We start from the raw sequence: 26,181 nt of genomic DNA, 5'->3' as shown, positions 1-26,181 counted from the left end.
TAGTAGAGACAGGGTTTCGCCATGTTGGCCAGGCTGATCTCGGACTCCTGAGGTGATCTGCCCGCCTTGGCCTTCCAAAGTGCTGAAATTACAGGTCTGAACCACCGTGACTGACCTAACGACTTTTAAGAGTATAGAGGAAACCAAAAAGTTTGAGACTCTCTGGTCTATAGAACTGGGTGGGGAGAAGAAAGTAATGTGTTCTAAGAGAGCTCCTCTTGCTGGGCACCGGTGGTCCCAGTTACTTGGGAGGCTAAGGTGGGAAGACCGCTTAAACCCAGGAGTTCAAGGCTATGATCACACTTGTGAATAGCCTCTGCACTCCAGCCTGGGCAAATAGTGAGACCCCATCCCAAACAAAAATAAATGCATACATACCTACATACATAAATAGTTCCTCTGGAAGAAGGGGCTTGAGGCTGGGACAGGAGCATGTGTGGGGTGCCTTTTTTTCAGTGACCGTTAGTCTGGTCTGATTGAGCTGGGTCTCTGACCCTCTGGGGATAACTAGTCTGGGTCAAAGTCCCTGACCTCCTCCTACCTTCAACCTTGTCTTTTCCCCCTTGACTCTCAGACTGAACAGTTAACCCACTGACCTTCCAGACCCAAGCGGGTGGTTCTTGGAAGCAGAGCTAGAATGTGGGAGGTCTGCCTGTAAGGTTGAAAAAAAGGGGAGAGGGTGCTCTTTTCTCTTTTTTTTTTTTTTTTTTTTTTTTTTTTTTTTTTTTTGAGACGGAGTCTTGCTCTGTGGCCGGGGCTGGAGTGCAGTGGCCGGATCTCAGCTCACTGCAAGCTCCGCCTCCCGGGTTCACGCCATTCTCCTGCCTCAGCCTCCGAGTAGCTGGGACTACAGACGCCCGCCACCTCGCCCGGCTAGTTTTTTGTATTTTTTTAGTAGAGACGGGGTTTCACAGTGTTCGCCAGGATGGTCTCGATCTCCTGACCTCGTGATCCGCCCGTCTCGGCCTCCCAAAGTGCTGGGATTACAGGCTTGAGCCACCGCGCCCGGCTCCTTTTCTCTATCATGCTTTCTCCTCTTTCTCATAAAAATCAGAGAGACTGAAATGCTGCCCCTCCCCTATATCCAGTCACGATGGCAACGCAAATCTAAAGAGGCAGGGCACTTCCCTGTCAGGCAGTACCGCTGGGCATAGCAACCTCTGCCTCTCCGTTTATCTGAGCTCACCTATCCACCTCCTGGGCTTCTAAATGGGCTTTAGTGAGGGGACCTGGGCTCCTCCTTCAGCTCCCCCAGCTCTTCTGCTTCGACTCCGAGCGGGTGTCATGTGTGAGAACGGCCAGCAGAGGGAGCAGAAAGCCTGGAAGAGCGGCTAGAGCCTGCAGTGGCGTGGTGCAGAGGGGCCTCGGTCTCCAGAACTTCGAGACGCAGAGCCCGGGTTCCCCGGAAAGGGGCTTCAGTCCCAGTGCTCCTTGGTGACCTCATGAACACACACCCTGCATCCAGAGCCTCAGCCGCTGCTCCTTGCTTTTATGCTCCATAGACTCCTCACCTTCTGCCAGAGCCTCCAACCCCTCAACTTGATTTGCCCCAAACCCCAGCTCTGCCCCAGCCGCTCCAAGTTCCATCCAAAGGGTGAGGCCTGCCGATGAACCACAGGATGACAGAATGCTCAGTTAGCACCAACCAAAGGCGACTACCCTACCTCCACTATTATCGTTCTCGGTTGAATTCCCCCTGCCCCGCAATATTTTCCTCAATCTGGTTGTCGGAGCCTCTTTGGGACCAGCCGATCCAAAAATCCAAGCCGGGATTTACTACCTACCAACAGCAGCGTGTTCGAGGGGGGGAAGGGGGTGGGGGGGCGTAGGCAGTATAGGGTCCCTCAAGGGAGGGGGAGGATCCTGGGGGTCCTGGGGGTGCAATAAGCCCGGCACCCCCTCTCTTGCTTCCAGCTACCCCGCCTCATCCTCCAGAACGGCAAGAGGGAGGGAAATAGAAGGGAGGTGAGGGGCGAGCGGGAAGAGCGGCGGCGCGCCAGCGGCTGGAGCGAGAAAAAGTTTTTGCAAAAGGGAAAAAAAAAGTTTGCGCTTCTCGCGGGTGGTCCGGGCTTGCGGCCCGGCGGGCTGGGCCGGCGGGAGGGCTGGGGGCCAGGTTGGGGGGGTGGGGGTGGCATCGAGGCTGCGCTGCCGTGGCCCTCTCCGCCCCCCCTCCCCACGGCACACCCCCCAGCCCAGACTCCAGCCCTGGACCGCGCATCCCGAGCCCAGCGCCCAGACAGAGGTGAGAAGGAGGGGCAGGCGGGGGACCACCTGGGAGCAGTGGGGGAGGGGGCCTGAGGGGATGCTCAGCTTCCTAGGGACTTATCCCAGACCCGGGACATAGAGGCAAAATAGGGGTGGGAGAGTCTGGAGTGAGACATTAGAAACTCCAAATTTATCACTTGTATCTTTCTCTGAATCTTCTTTTTCTTCCCTTTTTTCTTCTGTCAGTCTGTGTATCTCTGTCTCAGGGAACCGTGGGTCTTTGTCTCCGCCTCTCCCATATATTAGAAATATCTCACTTTCATGCGGTTGAGCTGAAGAGGCTGGAGGGATGGCTAGTTGGAGGTCTGCGTTGTAGAGAGGGAACTCCAGGTGTGTGTCTGCGCGTGGGGCAGGAAGACGTCAGTGTTCCTGAAAGGAGGGGACTGCAAAGGAGGGAGCTCTAGGTGGGGTGGGGACGGGTGTGTGGGAGGCAACAGTACTAGGGGCCAACCAGGCTTGAATCCTTGACCTGTCTTGTGACAGATGTGCCAGTGGATGCTTGTATTTTGGGGGAAAGGAGTGTCTTCTGGACTAGGAAGGGGTCTGGGAGTGGGGGCTGTCCAAGGTCTAGTGAAGGCCCTAGAATGACCCCAGGCAATTTTGGACTCCTGAGTCCCAAGGCCTGTGGGCAAGGCGCTCAGGAGGAGCCGGGGAGACCTTGTCCTGACCCACTGACCTTAAGACCACCGGGGCAGCGGGAGCCAGCGGCAGGGAGACCCCTACCGGGGCTGGGCGGGACCACTGGCCACTGCCAGCCTGTGTATCCCCGTTGGCCCCCCGCCCAAACGGGAGCTGGGCATCGAGGCCCCTCCTCTGGCTCAGACCACCCTGCCTGCCCTTGCTCCCCGCTCTGAATCCTCTTTCAGGCCCCGTGACCCCGAAACAATCAGCCCTGCGCAGCTAGCTTTCGGGACAGGATTAGGGAAAGGGGACCCCGTAGAGCCTGGGGACTGAGGGTTTTAGGGTTCTGGACAGCTGTGGTCTTCTAGGATAGGTCTTTACGTTCCAGTAGCGGGAGAAGGCGGGCGGTTTCCCGGGGGAGATGTAAGGGTCGGAATACGGGTGGTTTTCCCTAGGGGGCGGGGTCCAGAGACCTCTCCCCCTCCACCATTATCTCCCTGGCATCCCCGCCCTTGACGTCACCAGGGGGTTCCCGGGGGTCTGGAGGGGTTAACCCTTGGGAAGCCAGCTGCGATAACCAGGAACCTAAGGTGTCCTGACCCCTCCTCCCCATACACACCTAATTTTATCGACCCAGTCACTTTCTCTCCTTTCTCTCCCTCATACTTTCTGGATTCTTCTCCCTTTCTCACCTCATCAACGGGAACCCCCTACTCTCCAGTAGTGCCCCCCTGGGCGCCACTGCCTGCTTTCCGGATGCGCTGAGAGGAGGAGGGAAGAATGTGTCCCGCCCCTCAGCCCCCACCCCTACGGCTCGCTCGACTGGGCTCCCGGGGCGGGCGGGGGGAGCAGAGCCGTCTGCAGCCAGTGCCTGCGGCGGCGACTTGGGTGGGCCGAGGAGGCACGGGGGCGGGGAAGGCGGGACCGGGAGTAGGGGGGCGGAGCCGACTCCTGGGAGTTGGGGAGCGGGGGTGCGAGGGGGACGCTGGAAAACAGGGAGACACCGAAGATGGTTTGGGGCTCCGGCAGGGGAACCCTAGAGCTCCCTGTCCCATCCCGAACTCTCACACCCCAGAAAAACTTTACCGAAGCTAAAAAAGTTGGCAACATTTTCCTTTTACTAGTCTGAAGGGGAGATGTGGGTGGGCTGTGGCACGCGTGGGCGAGGAGGGATGTCGCCCCATTTCCTTGGAGGCTCTTCGGCGGCTGGGCAGTAAGATGACTGAGTAGGCAAGTTTGGGGGAGTCTCTAGTGTTTGGGGGATCATTTGCGAACTTGCCTCCTTCCCTTGGGTGAGTCATAGAGGGAAGGAGGCGGGAGAAGTGTCCCCCCCATCCAGCTGCCAGCCAGCTGTGCCCCCCGCCCCCAACATTAGTGCCAAGGTCGAGTTGGGAGGTCTTGGATGCGGGATCTGCATCTCGGCTGGAAAAGGAGGAGTTAGGAAGGGTAACAGCCCAGGCTGCCGGGCTCGGACTGGGTCGCGGGGTCCGGGTTCCGCTCCCCATCTCACCCCGCCCTCACCCTAAATCCCAGCATCCCGGGATCACCCACCGCGCCGGCCGGCCCGGCCCGCTCCCGGTGGTTCTCCACCCCACCCCGCCCCACCCCACCCTCATTCTCAGGAGACCGGAAAACCCGGGATGGAATCAAAACTGGAGTTTGAGGAGAAAAACGAACCGCAGCACCTTCTTCCTCGCTGCTCTTTTATAACGACGACATTTTTTTTTATTCTCTCAAGTCTCCCCTCATACTTCCTTTCCTGTTCCCCCAAAACAGAGACCAAAAAGATTAGTTGGACCCGATTTAAACTACCCCAGAATAACACCAGCTTTCACCTTTGTACCCAACAGACCCAGGAGACCCCTCAGCAACCTTACCTCCTCCTCTACACAGTTTTCTGCCTAAAAGAAGAGGGCAGATCGCTTGTGCTGCCTCCTGGCCCCACCTGCCGAGTCTCTGTCGGGACTGTGGCTAGGGCTCCCTCTGCTGGACACTGCAGAGATTGTACACGGGCTGTCCCCGAAGAGGGGTGTGAGAAGGGGAAACAGGCTCAAGCAGAGCGGCCCAGTGCTTGAAGTCAGATTCATCACACGTGTTCTTCCATCCCACCCCTCAAAGCCGGCCCAGGGTTAGAACAAGAAGAATTAGAGGGCCCATGTTACTAAAATCACTTGAAGTTAATATAGGCACAATTAGTCCAAAACATGCCCTCTACACACAGACCACACAGGCAAAGCTCCCACCAGTTCCCAAGAAGATCCCCAGACTACACAGACTATAAGACTGCCTCTGCCTCTCTGGGACATTTCCCCTTACCCCCTGCCTGGCTGAGTGACGCTTTTTTTTTTTTTTTTTTTTTTTTTTTTGAGACGGAGTCTCACTCTGTCACCCAAGCTGGAGTGCAGTGGTGCCATCTCGGCTCACTGCAACCTCCGTCTCCCGGTTCAAGCAATTATCCTGCCTCAGCCTTCCGAGTAGCTGGGATTACAGGCACCCGCCATCATGTCCGGCTAATTTTTGTGTTAGAGACGGGGGTTTCACTATGTTGGTCAGGCTGGTCTTGAACTGACCTCAGGTGATCGCCCACTTCAGTCTCTCAGAATGTTGGGATTACAGATGTGAGCCACCGTGCCTGGCCCAGTGATGCTCTTTTCAACTCGATTTCTGTGGCAGATGTCTTAGAGGGGCTGGGGACACCAGGGATGCTCTGCCCAGGGTTCAGTGCCTGAGACTGCTGTCTGACTGTCTCTATTTGCCTCCACCTTCATAACTACCTTCCCTTTCTACAGTGTCCCCACACCCTCCTCTGAGACGCCATGTTCAACTCGATGACCCCACCACCAGTCAGTAGCTATGGCGAGCCCTGCTGTCTCCGGCCCCTCCCCAGTCAGGGGGCCCCCAGTGTGGGGACAGAAGGTCAGTGTATATACCAATTCCTGGGCCTTGAGGATTTGGCAGATCTCCCACTTGGGCCCATCCCCGCCCCATGCCAGTTTTCTATCTACAAGATTTGAGGCCCCATGTCATATGGACCTGGAATCCTGGGATCAGGTCCTGCCTGGGGTTTTAAAGTGAGGCTTACATGTCCTCCATTCCCATTCCAGCTGTCTCTTTTTTCTAGGACTGTCTGGCCTGCCCTTCTGCCACCAAGCTAACCTCATGTCCGGCCCCCACAGTTATGGGCCAGCCAGAGAGACCAACAGCTGCACCGAGGGTGAGGACTCAAGCAACACCTCTTCCCTTTCTGCCCCTCTCTGACTTGTTCTGAAAGAGAAAGTGGAGGGCAGGGGATCTCACTTGGAGGAGGAGATGTTTGGAGATGTGAGGCGTCACAGCTTGATGTGATCAAGAAATCACAGATGGGGCTGGGCGTGGTGGCTCACGCCTGTAATCCCAGCTTTTTTTTTTTTTTTTTTTTGAGACGGAGTCTCGCTCTGTCGCCCGGGCTGGAGTGCAGTGGCCGGATCTCAGCTCACTGCAAGCTCCGCCTCCCGGGTTTACGCCATTCTCCTGCCTCAGCCTCCCGAGTAGCTGGGACTACAGGCGCCCGCCACCTCGCCCGCTCGTTTTTTGTATTTTTTAGTAGAGACGGGGTTTCACCGTGTTAGCCAGGATGGTCTTGATCTCCTGACCTCGTGATCCGCCCGTCTCGGCCTCCCAAAGTGCTGGGATTACAGGCTTGAGCCACCGCGCCCGGCCAATCCCAGCATTTTAGGGGGAGGCTGTGGCAGGAAAATTGCTTGAGGTCAGGAGTTCAAGACCAGCCAGGCCAACATGGTGAAACCCCATCTCTATTAACAATACAAAAATTAGCCGGGCATGGTGGTGTGCACCTATAATCCTGGTTACAGGGGAGGCTGAGGCAGGAGAATCACTTGAACCCGGGATGCGGAGGTTGCAGTGAGGCAAGATGGCACCACTGCCCTCCAGCCTGGGTGACAGAGCGTGACTCTCTCTCTGTCTCAAAAAAAAAAAAAAAAGTCACACATAGGATCACTAGGGCAAAGCAGATTCAAGTCTCACTGGTTTTGCCAAGTCAGGACCTATAGGTTAGGTGTGTGGAGAGACATGCCCCTTTACCATATCTATCTCCCCTGTCTCCTGCCCCAGGCCCACTCTTTTCTTCTCCCCGGAGTGCAGTCAAGTTGACCAAGAAGCGGGCACTGTCCATTTCACCTCTGTCGGACGCCAGCCTGGACTTGCAGACGGTTATCCGCACTTCACCCAGCTCCCTCGTAGCTTTCATCAACTCGCGATGCACATCTCCAGGAGGCTCTTATGGCCATCTCTCCATCAGCACCATGAGGTGCAGTCAGCCCCAGGCCAAGAGGCCCCTAAAGCCCCTACCCAAGTCCATTAAAAGTCTCAAGCCCTCAAACCACCTGACCCTATTTGAATCCTTGTCATTTCAAGGACAACCCTCCTCAGTACTTCCCTGAGACTGCCTCAACCACTTCAAATCCCAAGTCTTCCAGAAATCCTCCAAATAGCCCAATCCCTCCTGAGACTTCCAGATTGTCTTAAGTAACTGCCTTCTCTCCTCCTTAGCCCGTCTCTGGGATTCCCAGCCCAGATGAATCACCAAAAAGGGCCCTCGCCTTCCTTCGGAGTCCAGCCTTGTGGTCCCCATGACTCCGTCCGGGGTGGGATGATCCCACACCCTCAGTCCCGGGGACCCCTCCCAACTTGCCAGGTGAGAGTCCCCATATTGCTACCTGATTTCCCTTAGCTCAGGGTGGGTGGGTGGTGGATTCTGTAGAGGAAAGGTGAAGGAAGGACAAGGGTTATAAGTTTTCAGTACTAGAGAAGTAAAGAAGTGTGGGTGCTGGGGTTCACTCCTTGCAGTGGAGTCAGACACTTCCAAATGGGATCTTTTGCCCATCCCATTCACCAGTGTAGTCTGAGGAGGAAGTCCCTTCCAAACCCACAAGGTTCCAGCTGCTTGGGTGGGGGCACTTAGGGCAGGAAGACCTGGCTTGGTTTACTCTTCCTTCTGCTGACTTCCACCCTCATCACCGTCACCTCTTCCCCTGGGGAAGCTGAAGTCTGAGCTGGACATGCTGGTTGGCAAGTGCCGGGAGGAGCCCTTGGAAGGTGATATGTCCAGCCCCAACTCCACAGGCATACAGGTAAGGGGATGGGCGGGAGCTTTACCTCTAGGACCTGAGCAAAACTAAAGCTGTCACCCAAGTGACCCTAAGATTGCCTCTCTTGCCCTAGGATTCCCTGTTGGGGATGCTGGATGGGCGAGAGGACCTTGAGAGAGAGGAGAAGCGTGAGCCTGAATCTGTGTATGAGACTGACTGCCGTTGGGATGGCTGCAGCCAGGAATTTGATTCCCAAGAGCAGCTGGTGCACGTGAGCCCCAGGGGGTAACAGGAATGGCTAACCGGAAACTTTAGAAACTTGAGGAGATTCTGAGTGGGACATGGTAGAATCTGGCTGAGGGCAGGAGGTCAGAGGAGACTGAGGTTGAATGCTCAGTTGGGTAGGCAGAAGCTCAGAAGTTGTAACTTTGCCTTAGGGAGCTGGAAGACCTGAGATGTGAGATATGATATCGTTCCTGCCTCTTCCTCCTTGAGGTGGAGTCGTGGAAGAGGAACAGGGAGTGGAGGGAAGGTCTGTTCTGGACCTTGGGGGCATGGCGGAGCCTCGGAGAGCCTTTGTATCTTCTCCCTCAGCATATCAACAGCGAGCACATCCACGGGGAGCGGAAGGAGTTCGTGTGCCACTGGGGGGGCTGTTCCAGGGAGCTGCGGCCCTTCAAAGCCCAGTACATGCTGGTGGTGCACATGCGCAGACACACTGGCGAGAAGCCACACAAGTGCACGGTGAGGCACCAGGGTCCCAAGTCCAGGGTCTCTTCCTAAATCGGGGCTCTCCTTCAAGATAGGGCCCAAGGCAGACTTTTGCTTTTGTAAGTCCTTTCTTCTATAAACAAATATTAAAAATAATGTTTGTGTGACTGTGCTGGCATAAAGATGAATATAATGATATATATTAAAACACTCTTGGATGTAAAAGCTCATTTTTTTTCCGCTTGATTTTAAAAGAAATTAAACAGGCCGGGCTGGGCACAGTGGCTCATGCCTGTAATCCCAGCACTATGGGAGGCCGAGGCGGGCAAATCACAAGGTTAGGAGTTTGAGACAAGCCTGGCCAACATGGCGAAACCCCATCTCTACTAAAAATACAAAAAATTAGCTGGGCGTAGTGTTGGCCGCCTGTAATCCCAACTACTCGGGAGGCTGAGGCAGGAGAATCGCTTGAACCCAGGAGGCGGAGATTGCAGTGAGCGGAGATCATGCCACCGCACTCCAGCCTGGGCGACAGAGTGAGACTCTGTCTCAAAACAAACAAACAAACAAACAGAAAACAGGCCAGGAGCAGTGGCTCACACCTGTAATCCCAGCACTTTGGGAGGCTGAGCCGGGCAGAACACAAGGTCAGGAGTTCGAGACCAGCCTGGCCAATATGTTGAAACACTTTCTCTACTAAAAATATAAAAATTAGCTGAGCATGGTGGCGTGTGCCTGTAGTCCCAGCTACTCGGGAGGCTGAGGCAGAAGAATCACTTGAACCCGGGAGGCGGAGGTTGCAGTGAGCCGAGATGATGCCACTGTACTCCAGCCTGGGCGACAGAGCAAAACTCCATCTCAAAAAAAAAATTAAAAAAAAAAAGACATTAAAACATGTTCGTGGGCCTCTTAAAGTGTTGTCGGCCTTCAGTACTGTGCCTATTACTCTGCCTAATGGATAAACCCTGCATCAAGGACAACAGCCCGTTCCCCCAAGATGACCCCATCTTGGGACGGCGTAAGATCCCTGTGCAGGGAAATCTGCCCTGGCTTGGTCAGAAGATGCTCTAGCATCTTTATATTCCCAAAGGGAGAGTGCCTCCAACTGCTTCCCTTCCCCAAGTTCTTACCTGCCCTTGTCCCCTAGTTTTGGGAATTCTCTCAAAGCCCCAGTGCCTTTCATCTTGAGTTATATTCTCTGATGTGTGTCCTTTTGGAGACTGAGGATTCCTTCCATCTCCATGTCCTCTGTCTGAGAACTATCCTTTGAACCCCGCATGTCCCCCAGTTTGAAGGGTGCCGGAAGTCATATTCACGCCTCGAAAACCTGAAGACGCACCTGCGGTCACACACGGGTGAGAAGCCATACATGTGTGAGCATGAGGGCTGCAGTAAAGCCTTCAGCAATGCCAGTGACCGAGCCAAGCACCAGAATCGGACCCACTCCAATGAGGTGAATGCCCCAACTAAGAGACCCTCCCCTCTTGAGAAGCTACCTACCAGGGAGATTGCCCCATAAGAAATCCCTTAGCCCAGCACCCACTCCACAGAGGTGAGTCCCTCTCCCCACATAATTCGCCCAGAAAAGCCTTTTCTGAAACCCAGAATTTCCACTTAACCACTCCTCCTCCTACCTCTAACCTCTAACCAGCCAAAGGGCTAACTTAAAATATGCTGTCTAGAGCAGACCCCTGATCCCTCCATCCTCTGGATTTATGGGACCTCACAGCCTTGGGTTCACCTCCTCATCTTTCCCAGGCTGTCAGTTTTCCTAACCCTCCACTTAATCTCTGCATCTTTGACTCCCACCCCAGGCCTCAACCGTCCTTACTTCCTTTCGTGCTGTGTGCTCTTCCCCTGTCCCCCACGTTGTCATCACTTTTTCCCATTCCTTCTGCATTCTTCCACTTTGATCCATTTGCCTCTGTCTCCACTCTGCACTCAACAGAAGCCGTATGTGTGTAAGCTCCCTGGCTGCACCAAACGCTATACAGATCCCAGCTCGCTGCGAAAACATGTCAAGACAGTGCATGGTCCTGACGCCCATGTGACCAAACGGCATCGTGGGGATGGCCCCCTGCCTCGGGCACCATCCATTTCTACAGTGGAGCCCAAGAGGGAGCGGGAAGGAGGTCCCATCAGGGAGGAGAACAGACTGACTCTGCCAGAGGGTGCCATGGTGAGAGAGCCCAGGCAACCCTCACTTCCATACCCCAGCCCACCCTGTGGACATCTTTCTAGTTATTTCCCAACCCATCCATCCCCTCCTATAGAAATCACTCTTCTGTGACCAGTCTGCCTGTCTCTTGTCTTAGTGTTGCTCTTTGGGCTTCCCCAAATCTAGAGATTCTAGAATCTTTCTCTCTCTCCTTCCTTCCTTCCTTCTTTCCTTCCTTCCTTTCTCTCTCTCTTTCTCTCTTTCTTTCTGACAGGGTCTTGCTCTGTCACCCAGGCTGGAGTGTAGTGGCATAATCATAGCTCACTGCAGCCTCAAACTTCTGGGCTCGAGTGATCACTACAGGCACACACCATCATGCCTGGCTAATTTTTCTTCTTTTGTAGAGATGGAGTCTCGCTATGTTGACCAGGCTGGTCTCAAACTCCCGGCCTCAAGCGATCCTCCCACCTCCGCTTCCCACAGTGCTGGGATGAGCCAATGCATCCAACCCAAACTCTTTCTTAAATAGCGCTTAGTATATGTTCCAAGGCTTTTACATGTATAATTTCATGTACTCCTCACAGCAACTTCATGAGAAAGGGACTCACTCGTCCCATTTTCAGATGAAGAAACTCAGGCATAGAGAAATAGCCCAAGGTCATAGAACTAAGAGCAAGAATTTGAGTCCAGCCAGTCCGTGCTCCAGCCTAAGTTCTTCTCATCAAACGTCTCACATTCAGTCTGCTCCCCTATCTCTTACCTGCTTAGCCCTTTCTACACTTACAAACTTCCTTGGAACCCCAGCAGTCACTGGGACACAGGCTTCAGCCACTCATCAAGTTGAAGGAGCTGTGGGGAAGGGTGTTGCCCTCAGACCTCATCTTCTCCACAGAAGCCACAGCCAAGTCCTGGGGCCCAGTCATCCTGCAGCAGCGACCACTCCCCGGCAGGCAGTGCAGCCAATACAGACAGCGGTGTAGAAATGGCTGGCAATGCGGGGGGCAGCACTGAAGACCTCTCCAGCTTGGACGAGGGGCCTTGTATTGCTGGCACTGGTCTATCCACTCTTCGCCGCCTTGAGAACCTCAGGCTGGACCAGCTGCATCAACTCCGGCCAATAGGGACCCGGGGTCTCAAACTGCCCAGCTTGTCCCACACTGGTGAGACCTGGGTGTGGGAGGTGTGGCTAAGGTGAGATCTGGACCTGCCCTGAGGTTGAGAGGAGGAAGTCACCCTTGAGGACTGCCACATGGCACTTTTGTATAATTAGAAAAAGATCTCCTTCCTCAATACACTTTCCGTTTATCAGAAAATAGTTGTGATGTACAAATGCACAAAGGCTAGCCAGACATGGTGGCAGGCACCTGTAATCCCAGCTACTCAGGAAGCTGAGGCAGGAGAATCACGTGAACCTGGGAGAAGGAGGTTGCAGTGAGCTGAGATTGCGCCATTGCACTCCAGCTTGGGCAACAAGAGCGAAACTCCGTCTCAAACAAAACAAAATAAACAAACAAGTATGCAAAGGCTATCATGCGAATGCTGTTCCCTAGGATTGTGCAGCATACTACCTGCACAACTGTTCATAGCAACCCTGAATCTTTGGTAACCCAGAAACAGAATAGACATGGAAGAAGTAGGAGACAGAACTGACTGGTTAGGGATAATGAGCTTATCCCTGGGAATCTAGGACAAGGCTGTTGCATGGAGGAGGCAGGGTGAGATTTAGAGACTCCTTGACCATCCTACCTTTTTTCCCCATCACTTGCAGGTACCCCTGTGTCCCGCCGCGTGGGCCCCCCAGTCTCTCTTGACCGCCGCAGCAGCAGCTCCAGCAGCATCAGCTCTGCCTATACTGTCAGCCGCCGCTCCTCCCTGGCCTCTCCTTTTCCCCCTGGCTCCCCACCAGAGAATGGAGCATCCTCCCTGCCTGGCCTTATGCCTGCTCAGCACTACCTGCTCCGGGCAAGATATGCTTCAGTCAGAGGGGGTGGTACTCCGCCCACTGCAGCATCCAGCCTGGATCGGATAGGAGGTCTTCCCATGCCTCCTTGGAGAAGCCGAGCCGAGTATCCAGGATACAACCCCAGTGCAGGGGTCACCCGGAGGGCCAGTGACCCAGCCCGGGCTGCTGACCATCCTGCTCCAGCTAGAGTCCAGAGGTTCAAGAGCCTGGGCTGTGTCCATACACCACCCACTGTGGCAGGGGGAGGACAGAACTTCGATCCTTACCTCCCAACCTCTGTCTACTCACCACAGTCCCCCAGCATCACTGAGAATGCTGCCATGGATACTAGAGGGCTACAGGAAGAGCCAGAAGTTGGGACCTCCATAATGGGCAGTGGTCTGAACCCCTATATGGACTTCCCACCTGCGGATACTCTGGGATTTGGGGGACCTGAAGGAGCAGCAGCTGAGCCTTATGGAGCGAGGGGTCCAGGCTCTCTGCCTCTTGGGCCTGATCCACCCACCAACTATGGCCCCAACCCCTGTCCCCAGCAGGCCTTATATCATGACCCCACCCAAGAAACATGGGGTGAGTTCCCTTCCCACTCTGGGCTGTACCCAGGCCCCAAGGCTCTAGGTGGAGCCTACAGCCAGTGTCCTCGACTTGAACATTATGGACAAGTGCAAGTCAAGCCGGAACAGGGGTGCCCAGTAGGGTCTGACTCCACAGGACTGGCACCCTGTCTCAATGCCCACCCCAGTGAGGGGCCCCCACATCCACAGCCTCTCTTTTCCCATTACCCCCAGCCCCCTCCTCCCCAGTATCTCCAGTCAGGCCCCTATACCCAGCCACCCCCTGATTATCTTCCTTCAGAACCCAGGCCTTGCCTGGACTTTGATTCCCCCACCCATTCCACAGGGCAGCTCAAGGCTCAGCTTGTGTGTAATTACGTTCAGTCTCAACAGGAGCTGCTGTGGGAGGGTGGGGGCAGGGAAGATGCCTCAGCCCAGGAACCTTCCTACCAGAGTCCCAAGTTTCTGGGGGGTTCCCAGGTTAGCCCAAGCCCTGCTAAAGCTCCGGTGACCACATACGGACCTGGCTTTGGACCCAACTTGCCCAATCACAAGTCAGGCTCCTATCCCACCCCTTCACCATGCCATGAAAATTTTGTAGTGGGGGCAAACAGGGCTTCCCATAGGGCAGCAGCACCACCTCGACTTCTGCCCCCATTGCCCACTTGCTATGGGCCCCTCAAAGTGGGAGGCACAAACCCCAGCTGTGGCCATCCTGAGGTGGGCAGGTTAGGAGGGGGTCCTGCCTTGTACCCTCCTCCCGAAGGACAGGTATGTAACCCTCTGGACTCTCTTGATCTTGACAACACTCAGCTGGACTTTGTGGCTATTCTGGATGAGGCCCAGGGACTGAGTCCTCCTCCTTCCCATGATCAGGGGGGCAGCTCTGGACATACCCCATCTCCCTCTGGGCCCCCCAACATGGCTGTGGGCAATATGAGTGTCTTACTGAGATCCTTGCCTGGGGAAACACAATTCCTCAACTCTAGTGCCTAAAGAGTAGGGAATCTCATCCGTCACAGATTGCATTTCCTAAGGGGTCTCTATCCTTCCAGAAAAATTGGGGCAGCTGCAGTTCCCTGCACAAGATGCCTCAGGGATGGGAGGTATGGGCTGGGGGCTGTGTATAGTCTGTATATGTTTTGAGGAGAAATTTGATAATGACACTGTTTCCTGATAATAAAGGAACTGCATCAGAAAAAAAAACAACCAACATGCCACTTTATGTGTTATTATGTTGGGGAGGAATTATAACAGGGAACAAGAAGAGAAGCAGGGGTTAATCCACTCACTTTCCTCTTTAGAGAAGCTCCCTCACCCATCCCAACCCCTCAAGTCACACTCATGAAGATGGAGACAGTCATTTGGGAGATTTAAAGGGATGTCCTCAAAACAGAACACCAGCCTCTCACCACCAGAGATGACTGGAAATAGGTTTTCTCTTCTTCCTTCCCTGGGTCAGGGGAAGAGGCTGGTGAAGTTGGTGAGCATCAGCTGGACCAGCTGCCCTGGGTAGAGAGCATGGGCTGCTGGGTCAGATGTCTCCTGCTCTGGCCGAAACAGGGTTGGTCCAAACACAATTCCCAGGTTGTGGGGAGTCATGCGATTCTTATCTGAGTGTGCTATCACCCTGTGGGCAAAGGCCAAGGAAGGGGATATATGGCAGCAGCTTGCCACTTCATAGCAATCTAACCCTTCAAAGGTCTGAGCAGGGAAGAGGCCACTCTGGGATTCCTCCACGTGGTGACAAAAAAACCAAGGAGACACAAGGGGAATGGAGATGGACCAGTGGAGAAACCTTCAGGATACAACCTGAAGATAAACTGCCTCTTCTGCTTTAGGGACTGCTGCAAGAGTTCTATCTGCTCACGGTTTGGGAGTCTTTAATTCAAATGGCCATCCCCTCTCAGAAGTCACTGCCCAGGCCCAGTTCAACCAAGGAAGCCATCAGCAAGGTCCCAATGGGAGACAAAGAGGCAGAGGGAAGGGAGAGGCAAGATTTCCCTTATTTCTTTCACAGCATCTTGGTTCCATTTCCCCACTTGATGCTGATCTTTAAGTTTTGACCTAAAGGCTTTGATGGGCGTGGTGGCTCACACCTGTAATCCCAGCACTTTGGGAGGCTGAGGTGGGTAAATCACCTGAGGTCAGGAGTTTAAGACCAGCCTGGCCAACATGGTGAAACCCCGTCTCTACTAAAAATACAAAAATTAGCTGGGCGTGGTGGCAGGCGCCTGTAATCACAGCTACTAGGGAGGCTGAGGCAGGAGAATCGTTTGAACCCGGGAGACAGAGGTTGCAGTGAGCTAAAACTGCACCACTGCACTCCAGCCTGGGTGACAGAGCAAGGCTCTGTCTCAAAACTAAAAAAAATTTTTAAAAAAAGGCTTTGACCCTGGTAATATGCTCCTGCACAGAGGTTGCCTGTTTCCTCACCTGCCCATTAAACTTAGGTGCTTCCCTACCTTCACTCCACCTGCACAGAGTCCCTGTGGCATTCCCCACTCCACCTTTCCCCAGCATGAACAAAGAGGTTCAGTCTCCCTGACCTGCATAAATGCTCCAGGAGGTACCGTAGAGTGTCACGGTTGGGCTTTGGCATTGAGCCTATTAATTCTTGTATCTGAGAGAGGCACTGCTCTGATTCGGAGAGTGCTAGAAAGAGAGAGTAATGGGAAAGGCATGGTAGTGAGGTTAGGGAAGGTGCTAGGACAGGGTGGATAAATTCACTGCTCTTTCCTACAGGCATGGAAGACATCGTAAATCTAGCACAGCTTTCTTTTTCACATAGCCCAACTATTACCTCATAATTCTTTTCAGTTCAGCCCTCTAAACATTCACAAAAAAGTACTTGGAGTAGGCACCTGAGTTGAAAGTTATTTTCCATCTCTAAGGTCAGAATGGGAAAGAAGAGTATAAGGGAACCTCTATTCTATTATTTACCACCCGTGTCCCCTATATCAAGGGTTCTTTCCAAAGCTCCAATCCTTACCAAGGGCAGCACGGAAATGGGGCAGCAGCAGTGGTGGCACCAGAGGCTGGGGCAGCTCCCGGAGAAAAAGCTTCAGGGCTCCGGTGACCACATGAATGTCATCCCACTCAGTACTGTCCAAATCTAACCGACCTTCTGGAGGGAGAAGGAGGTATAGGGGCTTCAGGGCTCATGAAAGGCCAGAAAGATCTAGAGACTGAGAGATTAGAAGTTCTGGAGAAATCCAGTCAAAGCAGACTATAGGAATGCCTAGAGGGTCTGCAGTGGGGCAAAGTAGCTAAGGTGGGGATGAGGACAACCCTCCCAGGAGTGGTACATGGGGGTATACATGGGAAGCAAAGAGGATATGTGGAAGTTTTAGGGATCTGAGGGGTCTTCCATGTAAGTACCTTGTCCTGGCTGTTCTGGGAACACATACCTCCCATCGGAGGTGACCGCACGCTCTGCAACATGAATGAGAAGAGATCAGGAGCTAAGACATGCACTTCCAGCCTGACGGTTTCTCTGCTCTGCCAGCTTCCTCATGTAGCATCGCCCATGGTTCTCAGGCAACACATTCTTAGTACAACCACCGGCCCACAAAACTTCTCACCTCTGTCCACCAGAAAGCGAAGTTTTTGGACCACTGCCAAGTTCCCGCTCACCCGATAAATGCCATCCACATCCAGACCTGGGAGATGAGGGAGGAGTAGATGAGGACTGCTGCTTAAAAGTGTGTGTGGTGAGGAATATAAGGGTGGAGAGAAAAAGGGCAGTAGGAAGACTAGGTAGAATGGGGGAGGCAGAAAATTCTACGCCTTAGCCTGTTGGAAGAGAATTCTGGGGTCTCTGAGAAAATGACCTCTTTTATCCACAGCAGCAATGCAGAGCCGCACAAAGCTGGGCACCGTGTCTCCTTCCCGCTGGCAGAGTGATTCCAATTGGCAGCCGAACACCTGGTCTGGGGAGGCAGAGTGAGGCGGGAAGCCAGTGCCAGCGTCACTCACGGGAGCTCTTTTCAGCATAGGTCTTTATCCTTAAGTGAGGCTGGTCCTCCTGGCTGTCTGTGCCAGGCTTGGGCAAGGAAATACACTCCACCCCCTTCCCCTGCTTCAAACAATCTGACAAAGGGGTACACGTCTTCCCGGCTTCTCCTCTAAAGAATCTGGGGTAGTGGGAAAGCAGTAGTCACAGAAGGCTGTGGTCTAGTTCTGGGAAGCTCTACTCTGAGCCTCGCTGGAGTTTTCTTATCCAGGAACCTGGCCCAGCCCCCTCACCTCGGAGCAGACCCCGCTCCTGCAGGCTTTGTAAGGGCGGTCTCTTTGCGATGAGCCGCTTTAGTTTGTTGCGCACGCGGTTCTGCTCGGTGCCTTCGGGGCCCCGAACTGCAGGAGGCAGGTGGAACGGGGCGTGAGCGCCCAGGAGCCTCGCTGCACTCCCGGACCCTCCCTCCCCGGCCCGCGCCTCACTGGAGCTCCGGCGGCTGCTGAGGCGCAGCAGTGGTTTGGACACCGGCTCCGACTCCTCTTCTTCGTCCTCCCCGGCGCTCAGCTCCGCCAGCTCCGCGGGTCCAGAGCCCGACAGACGCAGCTCCAGGGGGTTCTCCCGATCCTAGACCCGGGGCGGGCCATGTCGAAGGTGAGAGAGGAGAGAAATCTGCACCTCTAGCTGGACTCTGACCCATTGCCAGGGTCCCACGTCCCAGCCCCACCCGGGCCAGGGCTCTCCACCGAGCCCACCCTGCCCCCACCGCCCCTGATTCCTATAGTTCCTACCCCACTCCCTCGGTCCCGGCCGGCCCGAGCCTCCCTCCCAGCCTCCACCCCTCTAACCAGCCGCTCGATGACAGTCCGCAGAGCGCGGTGCCAGGCTCGCAGCTCTGTCTCGTGGTCGGACTGCAGCAGGAACTCGTGGCCAGGGACCGTGCGGATCTGAGGGCCAGGCAGGGAAACGTTCGGGTCAACGGGGAGGAGTATAAAAAGCAGGGAGATCTAGTGGGAGGCCTGCGCGGGAAATTGGGGGCGCCCTCGGGTCGGGTGGGGCCTTGGAGACGCGCAGGAGGGCGCTCACGTGCAGGACGTTGCGGCGGCTGGACAGGTGGCGGCCGTGCGCCAGGGCCGCCCCGCGCAGGTCCACGCTGCTTTCGGGCCGGCTACCCGCTGGCCCCTGACAATGAGGGAGGAAACTGAGGCCACGGTGCTGTTTCCTTCAATGCTTCCCTCTCCCCGGTGGACTGTGAGGAGGTGGGAGGCTTCCTCACTTCTTTACCTTCCTCTGCACCGCCCTCCGCGCTGCCGCGCCCCACATTGGCGTGAGGCGGGGGCAGCACCCTCACCCCTCCTGCTCCCCTAGCTCACACTCACCCAACCAGAGGAGGGCGCTGTCGGCGGTGGCTCTCGGTAGAACACCAGGCTGTTACCCGTTAACACCACCCAAGACGGGCCCCAGTTCTTCCTACGGGGGCAGAGAGGGGAGGTAGTGGTAGTGAAAAGGTCATTCTAGAATTACACGGGGAGGGTGCTCTTCCAACACCCTGCTCTACCCTACGGAGTTGACAGCCCAGGCCCTAGCTGTATTCCGGGTTCTCACCTGAGCTTGCGCCCCCCTTGGGCAATCTTGGTCATGTTGAGCAGACCCGACTTTTCCACCTCCTGGGAAGTGGAGGGAATGGTATCTGTAAGTCACCCTGCGCCCTCCACAGTGGCCACGGCTTTCCCTAGGGGGTCTCCCAGGAGTGAAGTCCCTTAAAGTTGCTGAGGGAGGGCTGGGTAAGAGGATATTCAGAAAGAGGAAGATGTTTTTGAGGAGCAGGAATTGGGGGCGTGTGGGGCAGGGAGGATCTTGGCATTCACAAAGAAATGGGAGATTCACATGGGGGTCTTCCAGGAGCTGCGGCAGAGGTCGAGGGGGCTGCAAGGCTGGAGGATCAAGCTGCGAGGTGCGTTGGCTGAGGCTGAGTGAACCCTAGGGGAGAGGATTAGAGAAGCAGGTGGGGAAACCCTTGACTCAGGGATCCCTGGCTGAAGGGGGAAGAGGGGTGGGATGTGGGTGAGAGGCAGGGGGTGTGGTGGGGAATGGAGAATGTTTTACACAAAACAGAAAGTCATAACAAGCTGGCTTTTTCTGCATGTGATCGGGAAATGGGGGGGATCTCACCTGTGGGTCAAGCGGTTCTGGGGTCCCTGTGTCAGATCTGAAGCCCTTTGCCTGACGTTGCAGGACATCATTGTTCCTCTTCAGGGTCTGTGTCCCCTCCATGGAGCCAGGGTTCTGGGTTAGGGGAGGAGGAAATAAAGCTACATCCAGATGCCACCTTCACACCCTTCTTATACTTGGCTGATTCTTCTGATCTTCTGAGAGCCCCAGAGAGAAAACACACTACCTTGAGGTTCAGTAGGGGAAGGAAGAGCTTGAGGGGACAGTGGAGAAGCAGGAGGTAAGGTCTCACCATCTCACTGCGACTGCGGCGCGGGGGCTTCCAGGACTTGCAGCCAGTCAGTGAATTGATGTAGAAGCAGCGTCCGGAGTTGGGGTCCAGGTACTGCTCCCAGGCATCCAGCCTCTGCAGCGGGGGGCATGCAGGGCCTGGGGGTGGGGACCGGGGACAGCGGCGAAGGTCCACCAGGTTACAGTACACAGGGGGCTCTGACATGAGGGGCTGGGGGCCTGCCTGCCAGAAAAGGGGGAAGAAGGAGGTGGTCATTCTGCCTGTTTCCCTTCCCATGCTTCTCTTGGCCTTCCCACCTCCTACTCCCTCCCCATCATCCTCACCGCCAGCTCCAGGCTGAGGTGACCCAGGTACTGGGGGAGAAACCCCAGGCCCCAGCTGCTTTTTAAAAATTCTCTCTCTCACAGTTTTCTTTGCTCTTCTCCTCACTTCCTGTTGCCAACTTCCCGCCTCCCCCACCCCACCCCCACCTCAGGGCCACAGGAAAGGGGAACAGGCTTTTTGTGTGTGTACGCAGGGGGTTGGGGGGAATGCTGAAGGGGGTGCTCCACCCTCATATCCTGCAAGGTAAAAGAGGACAGAGAAGGGTCTACAGAAGGCAGGAGGAGCCCCCTTCCACCCACTGTTAAGAAAGAGAGGGAAGGGCTGAGCAAGTCACATCTCTAGAGGAGACCTGCTGTGTGGCCTCACAGGCAAGCAGAACACAAAAAAAACCCTGCCCTGGGCTAGGAGTCTGGAGGAAGGAAGAACACAGGGCTGGCCTTTCAGTGCCTCCACTGCTCCCTGTTCCCTGTCCCCTCTGGGGCTTTGGTACCTGCTATCCCTTCTCACCTCCTACCCAGTTTGCCTCTCAGCTGCCTCTTTCTCCTCCTGGTTCAGAGTCAACTGAATGCCGTCACCTCACAGATGCCTCCCTGCAACACCCCAGCCACTCTCCACCACATTAACTCGCCTTTGTAGATTTATCAGTAGTACCAAGGGTTATCTTATTTATTTATTTTTGTGTTTGTCATCCCCAGGGGAGTCCCTCGAAGGCAGGGGTGCTGTCTGTCTTGTGCCTAGAACAGGGCCCAGCTCAGAAGAGCTGTGACTCACTGTGCTGGCACTGGCTTCTGATGGCAAGTCTTCCCGGGAGAGGGATCTTCCACTTGGTCCTTCCTGGAAAGTCTTCAGAAGGCAGGGCCTCAGACTGTCAATGCTGACGCTCCTATACATTTTGGGGGGAAGTGGAGGAGGCTGCTCCAAACTAGCCTGAGCCCTGCTTGGGAGGGCCTGAGACAACTCCTCCAGGGAACCATGAAACAACTTTGGCCCTTGAAACAGAAAAGGGGAGAGTAGGTGGCAGATGATCAGAGGTGTTGTTGTAACTGGGTCCCCCATCTTGGGAGCTCACAGGGAAGACAAGGAGGGCAGAGGCAGGATGTGGAAAATGGCATGAGACCTAGAAGCCTTGGGACTAGGAGGACAGGCAGTGGGATGAGGATGCCATGGCGGGGGTGAGAGGTAGGCTGATCAAAGAAAAACAAGAGAATATAGTTAGTAGAAGCTTGAGGGAGGGGGGTCCTCCCAATAATTCTCAGAAGCCAGGGAGGTAGGAAGGTGAGGGGAGGTAGGAAGGTGAAGGAGTAGGGTTTAGCATTTACTCACCAGGAGTCCAGAGCAATTGGCTGGGGATGGCGGTAGTTGGACTCTGGGAAGGGATGGATTCCTCTGTCATATAGGCCGCTGGGACAAAGATGGGTCGAGAGGTGGAGGGAGCTTCTAGGCGTCTTGCCAACCACCAGTCGGAGTTGGTCTTTCGAAGCAATAGAAACCTGTCCCCTTCAGCCAGAGACACTTGCCGGCCATCTGCCCCAGTATAAGCAAAGGCATAGAGGGCACAGAGCTGGGATCCCCGAGAAGGGCTTCGGGGGCCCAGCCCTAGGCTCCCCCAGGAACTTGGCCACCACCGGCTGGACAGCATTGTAGCCAGCACTGTCACCTGCGGGAAAAAGGGACACTGGAGACCCAGAAGGGAACAGGCCTGGCTGTCTCCAGCTAGAGAGACATGGTTCTAGGAGCAGTGTTGCAGGGAGGTGAGGACGGGAGCCCTTGAGTTGGGGGGAGAAGGTAGAGCAGACAGCCTGGTGAGGATCGGTGACAGGTTTTGGGGGCTGAGAACTCCTGGTGGTGTCTGGTGAGGAAGTATGTAAGTAACGTGAGAGAGGATGTGGTCAGCAGGGCTGCATGGCCGGCAAGGCAGGAAATTAGAGGAGATGACCCAGGCCAGTAGTCTTCCTCCAAATACCTTGTGGGGCCCATCAGAAGATTCAGGGGCAGGAGTTGGTCCTGGGTGGTGGTGGGAGTCTTGAGCTGGACATAGGAAGGAGATAAGAAGAAAGAATCAGGTTTGAGACAGGAACAGGGAGACACAAGGTTAATGACAAAGACAAAAATGTGTGTTATTCTTTATTAAATTTACACAAGCATCAATGTTTCCGTTACCAATCACCTCAGACCATAGCTGCGTGCTTCCTGTGCAGACTCAGAGAGACATGGTGACAGAGAAACAGAAAGCCAAATAAATAGCAAGACCAAATTAGAAAGAAAGACAAAGTGGGAGAAACACAGAGGGATTCAGATTTAAAATATCACCACCCTCCCAAACCAGGACACAATTTTGGGAGCTGAGAAGCCTTGATACTGTCCTGTATACACAAGCCTCTTGAGGCGGGAGCTACTTTAGTGTGTGGGTTCAGTCGTGCTTTTTTTTTTTTTGAGACAAAGTCTCGTTCTTGTCCCCCAGGTTGGAGTGTGATAGCGTGATCTTGGCTCACTGCAACCTCTGCCCCCCCAGGTTCAAGTAATTCTCCTGTCTCAGCCCCCTGAGTAGCTGGTATTACAGGCGCCTGTCACTACACCCGGCTAGTTTTTGTACTTTTAGTAGAGACGGGGTTTCATCATGTTGGCCAGGCTCGTCTAAAACTCCTGACCTTAGGTGATCCACCGGCCTCGGCCTCCCAAAGTGCTGGGATTACAGGCTTGAGCCACCGCGCCCGGCCTCATTTATGCTTTTAACAAGGATTGATTGAGCGCCTCCTGCGTGAAAGGAGCAGTGTCAGGCACTGGAGATGAGAGAAGGGAATGAGCCCTTTTGGAGCTTAAGGAGAGACAGACCTTAACTAATGACACAATAAACTTAATAATTACAATTGAATCAGGGACAATGGACAAGTAATACAAGATGCTATGACAGATAGATAGGGGGCTGATGTCAGCTTCTCCCTGGTGGAAGGTAGGAACTGACCTTCCCTGGATTCCCAGCACTTTAAAACCCACACTTCTACTTCTGCCTTACCTGACTACTCCTCTTTTCCCCTTCTCTCATCTTCTCCATTGCACAATGTGAGGCTTTCTGTTTGGGTTTGGAGAGGTGGATTAAGGAGCGAATGCCCCTCCCCACTGGTGATATCAGAGAGCAAGCTCTCTTCCCCTGAGGGTTGGGTGGCTAGTACTGGGCTTCTCCCTCAGTGATCTTCCTTCTTAGTTTACCTTACTTCAACACATGGAGAACCCTACCCCTCAACTCTTCCTTCCCACTTCCAAAATAGTGACTAATTTCACCCATTTATTCACTTATTCATTCATTTGATGTTCAGTGCTTGAATCCACCCTTTTTTGCCTTCTCTGAAACTCTCTCTCCTACACTTTAGCTTGTTTTTGTTGGCGTCTTCGCATTCACTTTTCACTTTTATTTTTTATTTTTTATTTTTTTTGAGGCGGAGTCTCGCTCTGTCGCCCGGACTGGAGTGCAGTGGCCGGATCTCAGCTCACTGCAAGCTCCGTCTCCCAGGTTTACGCCATTCTCCTGCCTCAGCCTCCTGAGTAGCTGGGACTACAGGCGCCCGCCACCTCGCCCGGCTAGTTTTTGTATTTTTAGTAGAGACGGGGTTTCACCGTGTTAGCCAGGATGGTCTCGATCTCCTGACCTCGTGATCCGCCCGTCTCGGCCTCCCAAAGTGCTGGGATTACAGGCTTGAGCCACCGCGCCCGGCCCACTTTTCACTTTTAAACATATCCAAGTCTCTCCCGTCTTTAGATAAACCTCCCCTTACTGGGCTTTCCAGGTGCCCCCATATGTCTCTCTCTCTCTTTCTTCTTCTTCTTCTTCTTTTTTTTTTTTTTGAGACGGAGTCTCGCACTGTTGCCTGGGCTGGAGTGCAGTGGCACAATCTCAGCTCACTGCAACTTCTGCTTCCCAGGTTTAAGGGATTCTCCTCAGCCTCCCAAGTAGTTGGGATTACAGGCGCCCACCAACACGCCCAGCTAATTTTTTTGTATTTTTAGTAGAGATGGGGTTTCACTGTGTTGGCCAGGCTGGTCTTGAACTCCTGACCTCGTGATCCGCCCACCTCGGCCTCCCAAAGCGCTGCGATAACAGGCGTGAGCCACTGCGCCCCCTCCTCTGTCTTTCTTTTTACAGTCAAACTTCTTGAGTTGCCTACACTGTATGGGGATCTCCATTTCATGTCCCCTCACTCCACCACCTTTTCTTTTTTTTTTTTTTTTTTTTTTTTGAGACGGAGTCTTGCTCTGTCACCCAGGCTGGAGTGCAGTGGCCGGATCTCAGCTCACTGCAAGCTCCGCCTCCGGGTTCACGCCATTCTCCCGCCTCAGCCTCCGGAGTAGCTGGGACTACAGGCGCCCGCCACCTCGCCCGGCTAGTTTTTTGTATTTTTAGTAGAGACGGGGTTTCACCGTGTTAGCCAGGATGGTCTCGATCTCCTGACCTCGTGATCCACCCGTCTCGGCCTCCCAAAGTGCTGGGATTACAGGCTTGAGCCACCGCGCCCGGCCTCCACCACCTTTTCAAAGTCACTCCTCAATAGAGTCACCCCAACCTTGCATGAACACGCTGCAGTCCTTTTTTTGCTTGACATCTCAGCAGCAGGCAACACAATTGACCTTTCTCTTCTACAAATGCTCTGCTGGTATCCCTCTTACCTTTCTAGCAGTTCCTTGTCTGTGGCATGAGGAATGACCTTCCTCTGCCTGTTCCATAAACCACAGAAGCCTGTCTGAGATCCTGTGCCCTGTGCTTTCTGCACGTCCTCCCTGGGTGGTCTTATTCTCTCCCCAGCTCAAATGATTTCCATATGCTGCTAAGGACCATATCTCCAGTCCAGATCTTTCTCTGGTCTGGGGCTTCCATCTAATCCACTGTCCACCAAAAAATCCACTTGAGTATTTCGCAGGTACCACGAACTCAGTATGAACCAAACTGAACTTGTCAGCTTTCCCCACAAACCTGTTTCTCTCCCAATACCACTACTTAGTTTAATATGAAATCAATAAATATTGACCTGGTACAGTAGCTCACACCTATAATCCCAGCATTTTGGGAGGTCAAGGCAGAATGTAACTTGAGCCTAGGAGCTTGAGGCGCAACATAGTAAGATCCTGTCTCTACAAAAATTTTTAAAAATTAGCCAGGTGTGGCAGTGTGTGCCTTGTAGTCCCAGCTGCTTGGGAGGCTGAGGTGGGAGTATCTTTTGAACCTGGGAAGTTGAGGCTGCAGTGATGCGTGATAGTGCCACTGCACTCCAGCCTAGGCAACAGAGTGAGACCCTGTCTCAAAATAAATACATTAAATAATTTAATAAATATTTATTGAATGTTTACTACCATAAATGCCAGGCAGGAATTATGTGCTAGGCATTGTCAATTAAGATGGTAAATATGGGACCGGGTGCAGTGACTCACACCCAGCTCAATCTCAGCACTTTGAGAGGCTGAGGAGGGCAGATCACCTGAGGTCAGGAGTTCAAGACCAACCTGGCCAATGTGGTGAAACCCCACCTCTAATAAAAACACAAAAATCAGCCGGGCGTGGTGGCGGGTGCTTGTACTCCCTGCTACTGGGGAGGCTGGGGTAGGAGAATTGCTTGAACCCAGGAGACGGAGGTTGCAGTGAGCTGAGATCGTGCCACTGCACTCCAGCCTGGGTGACAGAGCGAGACTCTGTCTTAAAACAAAACAAAAAAATATGATCCTTGCCCACTCATAACAATGAAAATACGATGTAATATTGATCACTATGATAGAGGAAATACTATCATCTGCTGTAGCACATAGAAAGTATGCCCTATTTCCCATGCCAGAAACCTAGCAGCCAACCTGAATTTATCTTGTTTCCTCACCACCCGCATTGATTCAATTGATGACTGAACACTTCAATTTATATTTTCCCAATCTACCTACTTTTTATCCCCACAACTACCACTCCTTTACCCTGGACGATATAACTTCCTAACTAGTGTCATTGCATATAGTTCTGCTCCCCTCCCATCCATTCCTGACGCAGCAGTCAGAGTGACCTTTTTAAAACACATATGCCCTGCTACTCTTCTGACTTAAACTTTCC

At 53.9% G+C, this 26,181-nt stretch overlaps 3 protein-coding genes and 2 long non-coding RNA genes across 11 annotated transcripts in view; 2 read left to right on the top strand and 3 right to left on the bottom strand.

Annotated features, from left to right (window-relative positions):
- The first annotated feature begins 1,829 nt into the window (after positions 1–1,829).
- On the top strand, positions 1,830–14,565 carry GLI1 (GLI family zinc finger 1). The gene is made up of 12 exons (XM_033221532.1): positions 1,830–2,242; positions 5,676–5,802; positions 6,008–6,100; positions 6,997–7,192; positions 7,435–7,579; positions 7,926–8,015; positions 8,107–8,244; positions 8,568–8,717; positions 9,973–10,137; positions 10,633–10,863; positions 11,735–12,002; positions 12,611–14,565. The coding sequence occupies exons 2-12, from the start codon at positions 5,703–5,705 to the stop codon at positions 14,353–14,355; spliced, it is 3,321 nt and encodes a 1,106-aa protein (XP_033077423.1). The 5' UTR covers positions 1,830–2,242; positions 5,676–5,702; the 3' UTR covers positions 14,356–14,565.
- LOC117089885 lies at positions 3,987–5,293 on the bottom strand. Its single transcript, XR_004439797.1, has 2 exons — positions 4,764–5,293; positions 3,987–4,645 (listed from the first exon to the last, which is right to left on the bottom strand). It is a non-coding gene; the product is annotated as an uncharacterized LOC117089885 (long non-coding RNA).
- Positions 7,391–10,707, bottom strand: LOC117089887. The gene is made up of 3 exons (XR_004439798.1): positions 10,516–10,707; positions 9,815–10,023; positions 7,391–8,817 (listed from the first exon to the last, which is right to left on the bottom strand). It is a non-coding gene; the product is annotated as an uncharacterized LOC117089887 (long non-coding RNA).
- On the bottom strand, positions 14,553–22,214 carry ARHGAP9 (Rho GTPase activating protein 9). Of its 7 annotated transcripts, XM_033221543.1 has the most exons (18): positions 22,066–22,214; positions 21,426–21,759; positions 20,874–21,091; positions 19,779–20,000; positions 19,487–19,600; positions 19,202–19,294; positions 18,920–18,981; positions 18,694–18,784; positions 18,401–18,496; positions 18,163–18,261; positions 17,800–17,941; positions 17,608–17,715; positions 17,193–17,291; positions 16,944–17,021; positions 16,741–16,794; positions 16,352–16,486; positions 15,909–16,014; positions 14,553–14,989 (listed from the first exon to the last, which is right to left on the bottom strand). In XM_033221543.1, the coding sequence occupies exons 2-18, from the start codon at positions 21,739–21,741 to the stop codon at positions 14,818–14,820; spliced, it is 2,205 nt and encodes a 734-aa protein (XP_033077434.1). In that variant the 5' UTR covers positions 21,742–21,759; positions 22,066–22,214; the 3' UTR covers positions 14,553–14,817. The 7 variants fall into 7 exon arrangements, 6 of the variants coding, with proteins under 6 accessions (XP_033077434.1, XP_033077435.1, XP_033077437.1 ...); XR_004439796.1 differs by lacking the exon at positions 22,066–22,214 and having other exon boundaries at positions 16,770–16,794; positions 21,426–21,970; XM_033221544.1 differs by lacking the exons at positions 19,202–19,294; positions 22,066–22,214 and having other exon boundaries at positions 21,426–21,970.
- Positions 19,631–26,181, top strand: part of MARS1 (methionyl-tRNA synthetase 1) — a 40,272-nt gene continuing 33,721 nt past the window's right edge. The window contains exon 1 of the mRNA XM_033221541.1: positions 19,631–19,766. The gene's annotated coding sequence lies outside the window, so the exon portion shown is untranslated. The remainder of the gene's footprint in view (positions 19,767–26,181) is intronic.

This window comes from Trachypithecus francoisi, unplaced genomic scaffold, assembly GCF_009764315.1.
Source record: "Trachypithecus francoisi isolate TF-2019V2 unplaced genomic scaffold, Tfra_2.0 Lachesis_group11, whole genome shotgun sequence".
Classification (NCBI taxonomy): Eukaryota; Metazoa; Chordata; class Mammalia; order Primates; family Cercopithecidae; genus Trachypithecus; species Trachypithecus francoisi.
Note: the sequence above shows the minus strand (reverse complement) of the source record. Positions and strands in the feature narration are given on the sequence as shown.